The sequence below is a fragment of the Dromiciops gliroides genome, chromosome 5 (assembly GCF_019393635.1).
Source record: "Dromiciops gliroides isolate mDroGli1 chromosome 5, mDroGli1.pri, whole genome shotgun sequence".
Taxonomy (NCBI): domain Eukaryota; kingdom Metazoa; phylum Chordata; class Mammalia; order Microbiotheria; family Microbiotheriidae; genus Dromiciops; species Dromiciops gliroides.
The window spans coordinates 287464775-287479723 of record NC_057865.1 but is presented as its reverse complement, the minus strand read 5'-3'; the positions used below and the strand labels follow the sequence as shown (position 1 = coordinate 287479723).

The 14949-nt window shown below is 50.0% G+C and overlaps 1 protein-coding gene across 1 annotated transcript in view; it reads left to right on the top strand.

Moving 5' to 3' along the window:
- Window positions 1–14949, top strand: part of MYH9 (myosin heavy chain 9) — an 81111-nt gene that overhangs the window by 21319 nt on the left and 44843 nt on the right. Inside the window, 1 exon segment of the mRNA XM_043968580.1 lies at window positions 7470–7821. Coding sequence (XP_043824515.1) covers window positions 7489–7821 — 333 coding nt within the window. The 5' untranslated portion in view covers window positions 7470–7488.

The window sequence follows — 14949 nt, the reverse complement described above, 5'->3', positions numbered from 1 at the left end:
GCCTACAGCCCTGTATGGCTGTTAAATAGTAACTTTGCCGCTGAAATTCCTTAACTTACTAAGCTGAGACAACCCATATAAGGTAAATGATGCAGGAGGAGGCTGGTTTGGTCTGTTCTCTTGTTTGCTGGGGTTAGTTTAAGGGAAGAATGTGCTGTTTGCAGGGTCCCCCCGCCCCCCAAACCAGTAACGAAGTACACGAAGCCATGTGGATGGGAAGGCTGTTTGTCCACAAATGAATCAATCCAAGGTGGGTGTGGGACCAGCAGGAAAACGGAGAGAGAAACCTTGCCCTGTCTACCACCACTACCAAGAAATGGAGAGAATTTCTAATGAAAGAAATGGGCCTGGGAAGGCAAGAGGTCGTGTTTATTAGCCAAGTGCCAACACCAGGGCGTGGCCATGGGGAGGCTGATGGGGGGGGGCACCGAGAAAGTGGCAGCCCCTTGGAGTCAGAGGGTGAGAGGCAGGAGGAGCCCACAGCAGCAGGCGGCCCAGTAGAGAGCCTGCATTTCATCTCAGGGAGAGCTCTTGGCTGGGCAGGTGAGGGTGGTACTAGCATGAGCTCATTCTTCAAATAGCTCACCAATTAAAAGCAAAAGTCAGATGTTCAATGCCAAGTCACTTATTGGAATGGCGGAAACTTGGCCTTTTGGACTTGACTCTGTTGGCCTGTTGGCTTCATTTCTGGAGGGGAAAGATGAATAGGTTCATCAGAAAAAAACCACCTTGGGAGAAGGCTGTGGCGAGTGATTTGTGCTTATTTAGAAACTGAGGGCAGCCCCCTGGCCAGGCTTGGAACCGCTGCCCTTCTGTGTCCTGCTTTCTAGTTAACAGAACCCTCCCAGGAGCTAGGTGGGCCCAGTGTTGTCTAATGTTAGCCCTGAGGGACAGAGCAGGCCTTAGCCTCCTCCAGGGAGGGACTCAACCCACCACTGTATGTGGTTAGTGAGAAACAGACATGCACATGCACACACCAGCATCGTCTTTCCTCTCTCTTCAGTGCCCCTGCTCAGTGTTGGCCGAATGAACCTGCTTGCAGAGGGAGCAGCTGAAGTGACCTCTCATGTGAATAGAGGGAGGCTCTGCTCCAGGGCCCCCTCCTCCCCTCCCTTCGAGATTGCTTTGCATTCCTGGGATTTGGGTCTTATCTTGTTCTGCCCCCATCCCACCCTACACACCCACCTACACCGCAAGTGGGTCACTTATGGGACTGGAGGGGCCAGAGCCCCTGGTCTTGTCATTCCCTAGGTGAAGGGTCTGGGAAGGTGGGATTGACTGGCTCAGTAATCACACAGGGAGCCAAGGTTGACCCAGGGCCTGCACTCCCGTTATCTTGATGTTACAGATAGGAGATCTAGGCCTCGCAAGTGGAGGAACTTGCTTAAGGTCACAGAGGGGAATAATGAAGAAAAGAGGCTCCTCATACTGGTCCTAGAAGGAGCCCGCGTGAGAGAAGCAAACAGAAGGGAAGGGGAGAGGGAAATGGCCGGGGAAGCTTCAGTGTGCACAGGAGGCGGAGGGGGGCCGGCCGCTCCTTAGGAGAGAGGTTCACATGACAAGATGGAGAGCTCCCCATTCCAGCCATGGAGGTTCACTGGAGTCGAGATGAGTCACGGGAAGCCTTTGAGTGAAGGAGGGGAGACTTTTGAAGCCCCAGCGCCAAATTCCTCTCTTGCCTTTCCCCAGTCTGCTTTCTTATCTGCTAAACATCAGCACAAAGAGGTTGGAATACTGCTAATGGAAACAAGTCTGAACTCCTTCTCCAAGCAAACAACATTCCTGGGGTGGGGGTGGTAGCCAGGGCTGCCCTCTCCCACCATCCCCTTCCCCACCAGCCTCCTGAGCAGCTGCTGGAGCCCCTCCTCTCCCCCTTTCCACCTTCCCTCCCACTCGGGGCGGGGGGGGGGGGGGGGGGGAGGGGTGCAGGAAAAGAGCCCATGTTGGGGTAAGAATGCCTCCATCCAGCAGGGCTGCCACCCCCTGCGGCCCCTACCTTAGCCAACCCTTCTGGAGAGTTGCCCTTCCTGCAGGGCACATCCATCCGTTATCTTCTCTGAGCCCCCAGACAACCCGACCACATAGCTTAGGCATTTGTACAGATGAAGAGGTTGAGACTCAGAAAAAGGGACTGGGCAGGTTGACATCATTTAAACACAAAACAAGCAGTCAGAAGAAGAAAGGAAAATGGCCATCCTTGGTTAGTGGGATGGATAAGTGAGGGCCAAGGCAAATGGTCTAGTCAATATAGAGACTTTTGGACAGAGATTAGATTCACTGAATCATCACATGCCATTTTCATGCCCGCCCATAAATAATTTAGAATCATGGGATTTAGAGGGCTCCAAGGGATCTCAAGGCATGTCCAACCCTGATTTTTAAAGATGAGGAGTCTGAGGGCCAGGGGGGCTATGAGACCCTAAGGGAAGGGAGAAAGTGGCTGAGGGAGGAGCCCAGTGTTTGCTTGTTCCACTGGCTGAGGCCTCCTGGTGCTTTTCTGAATGCCAGGAATCCACCAGACTGGTAGCATTCATACCCCTGGACGGAAGCACATTTGGCAGAGCAGACCATGAGGCCTGATGGAGCTCTCAGGTTTGAAATTGTGCTCTTGTTTGAGACTCCCTCTCTCTGATTTGAGACAGCACGGCCATGCCTGTGGATGGAGAGAGTGGTGAGTCTCTGGAGTATTTATTCATCTGACTGTTTTTAAGACACATACAGACTTCCCCTCCTGGCCTGCTTCTTTCCAAAAAAAGATGTTTCTCAGGGTATGAAGGAGAAGCAAAATGCCCCAGTGCATGGTGGGCTGTGGGAACCCCAAGTGGGGGAGGGGGAGAGAGAGAGAGAGTATGTGTGTGTATGTGTGTATATGTGTATATGTATTGGGCTGGAAGCAGTTTTTTTGGTCAGTGCAGTTTCTTGAAATTGCATCATTTCCTGAGAGTCCTGATTTAGCTTCTGGTTGCATCCTGCTCAGTTATAGCCTAAAAAGGCAACTGGTTTGGTTTCTCAGAGTTGGAATTCTCTGCAGGAAGCAGGGAAGGGGCAGTGGGAGCAGAGCCCTTGTCTTGGCCAGCCTGCCCCGCTATGGTGGCAGACAGTGAGTATTTTCCCTTCCCCTCGGCTGTCCTTGTGTGGCTGTCTCTGTATAGTGGCACATATGCAGGAGCTGTTTTTCTGATCTTGAATCAGGAAGGACTTGCCCGTTTGATATGGAGACTGGCTCCTTGCTGCTCAGATATTTGCTCTTCCCCTAGACTGGGCCTACCATGGAAGGGGATGAGATGTGGAGGCTCAACATTTAGGAGATTAGCCTCCCCAGGAGCCTTACTATATTGACCCTTTAAATTTTCACAAAAGCTTTTTATGGTGACTGGTTCACCCACCTGCCTCTTTGAGGGTAGGTGAGCATTAACCCATCTTGTATTGGTTTCCTCATCTGAGTAAGTGAATGGCCCAGGGCCCCTATGAGTCAACAGCCCCTCCATCGGCCTGAGGCATGTGCACGGGTGCCTTAGTTATCTGTGAAGTGGCAGAGCCAGCCCTGGATAGAAGGCCCATTATTACTTGGAAAGCCACTGTCCCAGGCCCAGGCCCAGCGTATTGATCTTGGCACCATTTGGGAGCCATGTCATACCAGTGAAGCTATTTCTTGCTGTGTCCTTGGCCTGGCAGAGTCCTACCATACCAGGCTGTTGTTGTTTAATGAAAAGTCTTGATTGTGGTGGGTTAGCCAAGGGTCCGTGGTTGTTCCGTGTCCTGCTAACATTCCCTTTGCCCCTTCCCACTCACAGGAAAGGAGGGGGCTTTTTTGCCTCCTCCTCTGGGAATGGCCCCGGAGGGCTGGAGGGAGGTTGGGCTGTGTGGTGTCCCCTCCCTCCTTTCAGGCTCTAGGCCTCTGTTAGATTATCAAGAGTAAACAGTGTGCTTGTATTAGACCCTGTGGCTTTTGCAGGGCTTGGAGGAGGGGAGAGGACTGTGCTGGGGTACTAGGGCAGGAAGCACTGTAGAATTCTTCTCCCTCCCCCTGTTTATAGCTAGCTACTCAGGATGTTTATGGTCTTCCGGGTACAAAGCACTTGGATGAAAAACCAGAATAGTTTCCTTCAGTTTCTAGACTGGGGAAAGACAGAAACCCCTAGTAAGTGGCATGTCATGTGATGGAGAAAGCAGCATGGTGGGACAGGTTATTTTCCATCGACATTGTAGTCTCACACACTTTAAGAAAGGGGGTCTTGGTGGTACTGGAAAGCGACCCTCTTTGGAGAGAGAAGTGGTCCTCTTGGTAGTGGCTCCTTACTGCAGATAGCAACCCCAGGGAGAAGAGACAGTGCAGGCTGTCTCCCTGGCCCTTCATCTCAACCGTTCCTCCTTCGAGGCCGGCTCCAATAGTGCCTCTTCCTGTTTGCCTCAGCCAGCAGCTTTTCTTCAGACCTGTCCTTTAGGCCCCGTGTTTCACCACTGTGTGTTCACCAAGCACCTCGTTCAATGCCATCCACATAGTAAGGGTCCACACAGGTCATGGGGGCTGGTTTTCCACCCGGCCATTAGTGTGACGTTGGTTTAAGTGCCATAGAAGACTGCAGAAATAGACTGTCTTGCCCTCCTCCCTTGGCATGTGCAGAGCTGAAAAGTCCTGCTCACCTCCACCAGCCCCAGCAGCAGTCCATGAGGATCCATTAAGCACCTGCTTCTGTCAGGCGCTGTTAGGTCTTGGCAGTGCTCATCCTGATAGACGGGGAGTTTCTCCTTTTATCATAAACCCATTCAGTGAGCCCACATCTATGACTCGCTTGGTTCTTTCTCCCCAGTCCTATTAGATTTGCTTCTTCCTAAGTTTTGGATCTCTGGAAGCATTTGAAACAACACACACACACACACACACACACACACACACACATACACATACACACACGCTACTAGGGATTTGGATCTTGGAATTGGTGTGGGAGGAGGGAGGGAGTGTCTTTGTCGTTACTGAGTTGTGCCACAAGGTCACGCAAGCTTGGTACTTGGGGCACCTGGGGCAGGGATTGGTGGTGATCTGGGCTGTTACTGCTCCTCCTGTGTGGTTGAGGGAGCTGGAGGGCCCTTCAGAGGTCACATGGGCCGTCCTGCCTACCTGAGGCCCTGGGAACTTAAGCCATTTAAGTTATGTGCCATGGGGCATACAGGTGGAGCCTCCTAGTGTAGACCTGGTGCTTTCTCCACTGCACCAGGATGCATGCCTGGTATGGAGACACAGGTCATGGAATGTTGAGGCTGATTGGCTGGGAGGCCAGCGTGTTCAAAGGGGCTGGGGTTGGAGTTGGGGTGGAGAAGGCCACCCTGAGCCAGCTGCTAAATTTGTTGGGAACAAGGGAGCTCTTCTTCTAGGTCCTCGAATATCGGGGGGCACAAGAGAGTAGTGCCAGCCTTAGAGAATGTGCCAAAAGATGTCTATAGGAGAAAGGCTTCCCCAAACCTCCAGAAAGAAGTCAAGAGCAGGAGCAGACCAAGCTGGGAGAGAGGGGCTTTGGAAGTGATCTCTTTAGTCCAGTGAGGAAAGTGAGGCCCCCAGAGACAAAGTGACCCGGCCAGGCTCACACAGGTGGTAGAGCCAATGTTCCGACGCTTTGCCTTGTGCCACAACTGAGAGAGAGTCCCAAGGCAGAAGAGGAGGCTCAGCGATGCCACAGACTTTATTGTTTAACAATAGCTAACATTTATATAGTGCTCCCTGTGTGCCAGGGCCTGAGCTAAGTATTTTAAAATATGATCTCATCTGACCCCCACCACCCTCGGATGTAGGTGCTTTTATTATCCCCATGTTGCAGTTGAGGAAACTGAGGCAGGACCACACAGCTAGTAATTTTCCAAGTCTGGATTTGAACTCTAGACTCTTGGTGCTCTGTCCACTGTGCCCCCAGCTACTCCTGCATCAAAATTCCCTCAAGACCCTTGCTTGGCCCTTTGATTGGACAGCAGAGGAAGCCAAAATGACACGCTGCCTGGTCTGGTCAGAGCTGAGAAGAGAACTCTCTCTTGATTGGGGCCATTCTTTGTTTTGGGTAGATGGAGATCTTTGATATCAAAAGGGATTGGACAGCTCCCAACTTCATTCTCTTGTTTGGGCACACCCATACACTGTCCAATGCTTTCTTTGGCTATTAGGGTGGCTTCAATTGATGTGTCTGTTTAGCTCTTAATTGAGCACCACTGATCTCCATATTTGCCCACTGCCCGGCTCACTAGACCAAGGCTTATTTCTCTCAGGCTTTGGCTTGTGAACATCTTTGTGACGGATTTTGAATCTGGGAGCGAATGAAATGCTATCTTTGTTTTCTTCCCAGGCTGAGGAGGCTCAGTCTATGATTGTAACCTCATTTAGCCCAAATAAGGGATTCCAACATTTTAAGTTTTCTGGTTAATTAGAACCAGATCTCTTCTTTCCCCTCCTTTTTGGTTCAAAAAATTTCCTAAAATGTCCTGTCCCCATCTGAGATCTATAGTCTTGATCCTTATCTAACACTTTTTAAATTGGAGAGTATTTCAGAAAACTTAAAATGTGAGGTAATTGTGAACTATTATTCTGATGAGCACAGAGGCCCTTAAAAAAAAAAAAAAAAGAAAAAGTTCAACTTAGGCTGGCTGTGTGTGAATGATTCTCAGGCATCCGTCTGTCCTCATCTGGGGTAAGATGTGCATCTTAATCATTGTTTGCTTCTTTTGACTTCAGAGCCACAAGCCCAGGCCTCTCTGGGCATCATGATGTGGCCTGGTAGAGGACTGTAGGAGCCAGCTGGGCCTGCTTATCTGATGTATCCAAAAATTTGAGTAGTTGGCTTCACTTTTCAGTGTGCATACCTCTCGATTTCCATTCAGAAAGAATTCAGACCTGGATGTAATTTGTGGGTTGGGATTTTTTTAATTTTTGCCTTAATATGGTCAGTGTAATTTGTATTTCTCTGACTAAGCATCCTTCTGAAAATGGATTTTTTTCTTCCTTCAGGCCACTTTCATCTTTCTGAAAGTGTATCCTTATTGTTCTGAAATGCCCGCACAGATCTACTTGTGATCTAATTTAACTATATTTGATCCTGATTAAAAGCTAGACTTTTCTTTCCAAGTTCAATATCTCTGGTGGCTTTGCTTAATGGTGATTTGCTGCTGCTTTCCTGTAAAGGTAGAGTGCCCAAAGATTCTGGTTCATTGAGACAGGGTTTTTGTCAGGAAGGGATGTGATGGAGAGAGCATTGGTATTGGCCTAGACCCAAGGCTGGGCCCCAGCCCTCTCTGCTGACCCCGGTGGGCTACTGAATTCTCCAAGCAAATGCCTACTGTGCCTATCCCAGTGTTGTCACAAGGGCAGTGACTTGAGCTTTTTCAACTGATCCTGCGAGAAGGTGGGCGCGAGCCTGTGTTAGTAAGTGGAGCTCCGCTGAATGCTGCCATAGCTAATCTCTTCTCTCCCATCTTCTGTTTGGTAGGTCCTAGCTAGCCTTCAAAATGGCCCAGCAAGCGGCTGATAAGTATCTCTATGTGGACAAGAACTTCATCAACAACCCCCTGGCCCAGGCCGACTGGGCCGCCAAGAAGCTGGTCTGGGTCCCTTCGGAGAAGAACGGCTTTGAGCCGGCCAGTCTCAAAGAGGAAGTCGGCGACGAGGCCATTGTGGAGCTGATTGAGAATGGGAAGAAGGTCAAAGTCAATAAGGATGACATCCAGAAGATGAACCCCCCAAAGTTCTCCAAGGTGGAGGACATGGCGGAGCTCACCTGCCTGAACGAGGCTTCTGTGCTTCACAACCTGAAGGAGCGGTACTACTCGGGGCTCATCTACGTGAGTATCGGCTGAGACGGGAGCAGCCCGTAGGGCCTGGGGCCTCTTGGGCCATTCGGGCTCTGGGGAGCGGGGAGGCTCGGTCTCTGGCATGGGAACTCTCGGTGGAATGTTGAACAGTGCCCCTTGGCGTGAGCAGGCTGTACCTTCTGAACCATAAGAAAGTCTCCCCATCCAACAGTTGGGTTCCTTTTTCTCTCTGCCGGGACAGACGGGGTTGCCTGCCTCCCTGGGCTGCTGGTCTGGCCATCCCCTCCTCTGCAGGGGACGCTGAACTCTCCCTGGTGTCCTGCCTCTCTTCCCTTCAGACCTTTCTCACTGTGGGCCTACAGGCTAATTTCTCATGAGCATCATTGGAGGAAATGTGTCTGCCCAAGTGACCAGAATCATGGGGTCACAGGTTTTAGAAGTGAAGGGTCCGTAGCTACTGTTTCCTCTCTTCCATTTTTCCGATGAGGAAACTGAGCCCCAGACAAGGGAAGTGAGTGGTCTGTTGGCTTCTGGATGGGTTTGGATTTAATCCACCTCAAAAAAAACCCCCACCCTTGAGTGCCTTTGGTAGTTGGATCTATCGAGGCTTTTAGGACTGCTGTCACTGGGACAGTCTTTTCGATGGGGTATCAGTGCCCCCTGTCCCACTTGGCCAGACATAGCAATCACTCTTAGAAGGGTTTAGATAATCCTGATCCACAGTCCTCAGATTTGAAGTATGGTCTACTCCAACATCTTCCTTTTCTCTATCAGTAATGTGCTGTGTATATGTCACAGCCCTTTCTGGAAATCCCCATCTCCTGTAACAAAGACAAACAATCACATACAGCACGGGCTGACAGCCAAGCCTCACTGGGCTTTTTCCCATCGAGACAGTCAAAGTTAGAGAAGGGAAGTGATGAGATCTGGGATTTGCCTGAGTCTCCCAAGGGGCTCCTAGTCAAACTGAAATTAGAAGCAGGACGAGGAGTCCCAAGATGGCATCTACCTTTTGGTCTCAGCTTCGCCACCTAGAGTGGCGTGACCTTGAATTGAACCTCACCAGCCTTTAGTTTCCTCATCTGCAGTATGGCGGTACCACAGGGTAGTCTGCGGAGTGGCTAGAGAAATAGAATGTGGCTTCCGACTCTGAGGGCCAAGTGGACTTACGCTGCCAAGGAGACATGTTTGAGGTGGCAAACATGGGATTCATTTTGCAATTTGGGAGGGAGAATAAAATAGATTTTTATTCTTTGAAAAAATACAATTTAATTAAAAAAGAAAGCCTGTATTTGTGGTTAGAACGCAGGTCTTCTTCCCACCAGTCTAGTCCTTTTTGTTCCTGAACCTGCTTTTTCTCAGTTCCCTGACTCATTCTTCAGAAGGCCTGTGTGGGCCCCAGACATTTTGGTGTTTTTGTTGACCAACACTAAACACTTCTCCAAGTCGTACTAGAAAGAATATTGAGCCCTGAGTTTGGATTCCAGTGCCAGCTCTGTCTCTAAGGAGCAAGCCACACAGGGAGCTCTCTAGGCCTCTTAGACTTGCCAAGAACCAGCTGCAGACAGGGATCTGGGCGCTGTCCTGAGCCTGCCCTGTTTCTGTCTAGACACTTGCTGAGGCCACAGCGGGAAGCAGCGTGTAGGCTCGTGACTGTTTTGTAGAATTGAATCTAGCCGATGGTTAAACCTCCAGGGCGCTGCTTCCTCCTCTGATTTGCTCTTATTGATGAGCATGTTCTGCTCTAAGTTCAGGCTTTCTTCCTGCCTTCCTTCAACTGGGGCTGCTGTGGTGCTGGGCATATCCCCCACCATGCCTCAGGGGCTTTGCTGCAGGGAGTTTTCAGCTTCTATGAGACCATCCAGAACCCTGGGAAGGGGGTACTATCACCTCCATTTTGCAGTTGAGGATATTGGGATATTGAGGTAGACAGAGGTGAAGTGATCTCCCCAGGGCAGCGCAGAAAGTGATCTCCATCTGCGGAGGTTGCTGGTTCTCAGAGCCAGTGCCACTTCTGGTGGGGCCTGGACCAGCCTGAGCACCTTCTGAGGCCCCTCCAGCTCTGAGTCTGTGCTCTGGGCCTTAGTGGATTTAGGGGGCTGACTGTTGGGAACCATTGGCTCAGTGCCCTCAGAGTCTTAGGCTGACCCACACACTCTACAGTGCCTGAACCTTTGGCAATTAACTGCTCCTCAGTAATGAACCTAAGCAGTCCTCTCTTTCAAATAGAACTGGGATGCTTGGACTGGAGTCAAAATCTATTGAGAATATTAGTGAATCAGAGAATGTTAGAGGTGAAGGGAGGCAGCTAGGGGGCACAGTAAATAGAGCACCAGTTCAAATCCAGCCTCAGACACTAGCTGTATGACCCTGGGCAAGTCACTTCACCCTTCTTGCCTCAATTTCCTCATCTATAAAGAGCTGGAGAAGGAAATGGCAAACCACTCCAGTATCTTTGCTAGGAAAACCCCAAATGGGGTCATCAAGAGTTGGACAGGACTGAAATGACCAACAGCAACAACAAAAGGACCTATGGTGCAGCTAGCTGGTGCAGTGGATAGAATGTGGCCTGGCTTCAGAAAGACCTGAGTTCAAATTCGATCTCAGACACTTAATAGCTTTATGACCACAGCCAAGTCACTTTACCCTGTTTGCCACAGTTTCCTCATTTGTAAAATGAGCTGCAGAAGGAAATGGCAAACCACTCTGGTATCTTTGCCAAGAAAACCCCAGATGGGGTCATGAAGAGTTAGTCATGACTGAAATGTCTGAACATCAGAGAACTCGAAGGATCCTATAGTCCACCCCTCTTATTTTACAGATCAGGAAACTGAGGCCCAGAGAGGTTAAGTCACTTGTTCTGGTCCACTCTGGGAAGTCTGAGCAGAGCTCAGACTAGAGAATCCAGGTATAGATCACATACCTGGCCTGTAAGTCCCTGGTGATCCTGAAGGGAAGGGACTAGCTATGAACCATGTACAGACAGCATAGAGTAGGGAGGGATTGGGAGGGGACCAGGACCTGTGACATCACTGGTATATAGCATTCTGGGTAAGGAAGCTTCCACCTACACTGACCTGCAGATTTGAATGACCTATTCGCCGTCACCCAGTTAGGATGTCAGGTGTCTCCAGACTTCAAAGCCAGCCCTGGGTCCACTCTACCAGAGGTACCCAGCCCTGGACTGTCCTGCTGTCCCTTAGTTATTAAGAGGAAATAAAGTCATAGAGCAGTTTTAAGCTTCAAAGGCACAAATGCTACAGGCTTGCCTAAAACAAGGAAAAACAAGGGTAATGATTTACGTTTTAAAATACTGGCATGTCTGTGATTTCACATAACCATTATCCTAGTCGGCTGTGAAAACTTTCATCACTTGGTGCTATGATAATCCTATGTGCCACGTGCTGTGCTAAGGGGTTTATTATTGATATTAACAAGGATGTTTCTATGGCACTCGCGCAGGCACTGGGCTAAGTGCTTTATAAATGTCATGACCATTATCATCCTCCAGCATTTATATAGCACCTACTATGTTCAGGGCACTGTGTACTAAATAGCATTTTGTTTGATCTTGATTTGATCCTTCCAACAACCTAAGGGAATCATGCTATTAGCAGCCACATTTTTTACAGCTGAGGAAACTGATGCAGACAGGTTAAGTTTCTTCCTAGGCTTACACAGCTGGATTTGAATTCAGATCTTCCTGATTCTAGGCCCTAGAAATCCTAGCCTTGATGTCATCTAGAGAGGGCAGGGGTTTTTTTTTAGGTTTTTTTGTTTGTTTTTGCAGGGCAATGAGGGTTAAGTGACTTGCCCAAGGTCACACAGCTAGTAAGTGTCAAGTGTCTGAGGCTGGATTTGAACTCAGGTTCTCCTGAATCCAGGGCTGGCGCTTTATCCACTGAACCACCTAGCTGCCTCGAGAGGGCAGTTTTGATGCATTATGACCATTTCATTGTGAGCCTGCAAGAAAAAGTCTCATGGAGATGGATAAGCAGGAGTCCTCTCTGGAAGAAGAGCATTACTCATCTGAGTCATGTTGGACGCTCAAATCCTTGGCTTGGGTGGGATCTGGGGCCATAGTTTGCAATGAGTCGATTTCCCCTGCCCCTTGCAGTTGGTGGTACTTTGTGACCAAGTTCTAATCGGGCTGTGCAGGCAGCTCTTTTCTCTGGGGAGTCTTGGGCTCTTGCTCACTTTCACCCTTCTTCTGGGCAGCGTTGGTCTTGTGGACACAGTTTAGTGTGAAGCTTGGCACCTCGGCAAGTCTTGGCAAGTGAAGGAACCATCAGTTGCTTCTCTGCCTTGGATGGAAGTGAGGCTTCTGCATGAAGATCATGTGCCACATTGGGAATGGTCATGGCGGTGACACCGTTGGCCCCTTTTCCTTTGTCTCTAGGCCTTGACCTTGTCTAGTCCTGTAGCCCAAGAGACGACAGAAGCTTCAGTGGCTGGGAGTCATTTGTGGTCCTTAGAGAGGATCCTCGCAGGAAACACACATTTCTCTTCCACTTGGCTCCCTCTGCAGATGGGCCTGAAATGGGCATGCTTAGGAGTCCTGCTGACTTGTGGTGGGATGGGAAGGGCTCTGGGTTCAGATCGCAGCTCTCACTGACTCTGCCTGCAGGGCTGCCGCTGCTTAGCTTCCTCCTCACTCAAACAGGGAGGTTGGCTTAGATGACCTATGGTCCCTGCCATTCTGCGGTTCTATGATTCTGGGGAGCCCTTTGCTTGTTTGTTTGTTTGTTTTGTTTTGTTTTGTTTTTGGTGAGGCAATTGGGGTTAAGTGACTTGCCCAGGGTCACACAGCTAGTAAGTGTCAAGTGTCTGAGGCCGGATTTGAACTCAGGTCCTCCTGAATCCAGGGCCGGTGCTTTATCCACTGCGCCATCTAGCTGCCCCCAGAGCCCTTTGCTTTTGAGAGTCTTCCCCTGGTATTGCGATACCATTGGGCAAGAGGAGACAGCTCAAGCCTCTTCTGGTTAAGATCAGCAGGCTGGGGGCTCTCCCTTGGGGCTTCTTCTGGCTTTTGATCCCCAGGATTTCTCAGGCCCTTGTCACGAAGGTTCAGTTAATAGGCGTCCAGATCTGAGTGCTGTCTCCTCTCCCTGTGCTCCCCATGACCTGTCTTTAAATAGTGACACCATGTGAGTGGCCCTGGTTAGGGTTCCGCTGTAGAGGACAATTGGCCTCTTGGGATGTTGGGAGCATCTATGCAGGCAAAGGCTTTTGCCAAACTGAACTTGGCTTTGTGGGGAGACTATTTCCCCACATTTCCCACCCATTCATTTCCTCTCGTTTTCCATAAGCCACGGTGCCCAGTTACTACCCTGGATCTAGGAGTCCTATAGCACAAGGACTGACCCTGGGAATAGAACAATCCAAGTCCCACATGTACAGAGGCAGGGAATGGAAAGATTCTCTTCATGATGTTGTTGGGGGAGTCGCCTCTGGGTCACACAGTTATTAAATATTGAGTCAGGAAGAGAGCCTGGGTCTCTGGCCTCCCTAAGGACAATGTTCTTTTGTTTTGTTTTGTTTTGTTTTTGGCAGGGCAATGAGGGTTAAGTGACTTGCCCAGGGTCACACAGCTAGTTTCAAGTGTCTGAGGTCGGATTTTAACTCAGGTCCTCCTGAATCCAGGGGCAGTGCTTTATCCACTGCATCACCTAGCTGTTCCTAGGACAATGTTCTTTTGACCAATTCCAAAGTGTTGCATAGACAAGAAAACTCTTGCCTGGGGAGCTGGGCTATGCTGTGTCCCCTTGAAGTTGGCTGGCACTCCTTCATGTCATGATTGTACACCTAAGGGACAGTACTGACGCCATGGGTCCTTGGATTTTCTATGTGCACAAAGGCCGAGCAGGCCTTCCTGGAAGGAGTGTCCCTCGGGGTCCACCCATCAAACACTGGTCTGCATTCGCAAGTGCAGCTGAGTTCAGAAAGGGACAAGTGGTCTTGTAGAGGAGGGATGGATGCGGACCGCCAACTGCCTTTATTCCTGGGGATGACCAGCCCTTTGTTTCCCCTCCAGTTGCTCTTGTCGAAGGCTCAGGAAAGCCACACCTGCTAGAGCAGACTTTTGCAGGCTATTGCTGCTATCAGGTATTTCTCCATTAAGGGAAAGCCTGAGTGGGCACTGGGGGACCCACCACTCCCTAATTTCAAGGTTTTCCTCAATAGATATGGAAAGCTAGGGGTGCAGCCTCAGGAGGCAGGGGAGCAGTGAGCTGATGAGCCACTGTGAACTGCTCATGCTTTAATCCTAAATTGTAAGATTTCCCCAGCTACCAAGTGCTAAAAGGCCCACAGTCGTCTCCCCCCCCCCCTTCCCCCCATATGGAACGTGATTCAGACAGATGTTCTGGGTGTGAGCCAGCTGCCTTTGGGGTCTAAGTTCCCTGAACTCCTTTCACTTAAAGGGTTGGAGTAAATCATGCCCATTAGAAAAGACTGTCCCGTAGGTGGGTGCTGATGGCTGCATGTGCTGGAGCCCTCGGCCAGTGCCTGTACTCCTACATAGGCTCACAAGGGATCTGCTCCTGTTCCCAAAGCCACTGAGGTCCTCCCCTGAAAATGAGAGGCACTGAGGGGCGATTGAATTAGTCATGCCTCTCACTGTACCGGGAAAGTGCACTTAATAAAAACTTCCAAGGTACTGTACTGAGGGATCTGGGTTTTGTAAAATGATGGCTTATGTATGGAAAAGGAGAAAGGAAAGAGGGGACGGCTTCTTGTGAGTCCCCTTTGTTCCGGCTGGTGGAGGCGGGATGCCAGATTTTAGGAAACGAGTCAGCCTAGGCTGTCAACTCTGGCGCCCCCGATCCTGGGTCACCAACTGCTCACAGAGCATATCTGCCATTATCCACATCCTAATGGACACCCTTCATCGTGGGCTAGTTCACAGACTGGCCCATCGCAGCTCCAAGCTAGCTTCCTGTGAATGCAGTGATGAGCGCCTGCCTCAGGGACTTAGTAGCCTTGTGACCCCTGGCACATTTAGCCCTTCTGAGCTTCAGCTTCCATCTGTAAAATGGGATTAACAGCACTTAGCTCCTAGGGATCACGTGAGTTAATACATGCCAAAGGCTTTCCAAACCTTGAAGTGCCGTGTAAGGTGCTATTTTATTTTGAACTTGACCAGTGCCATCAATGTTT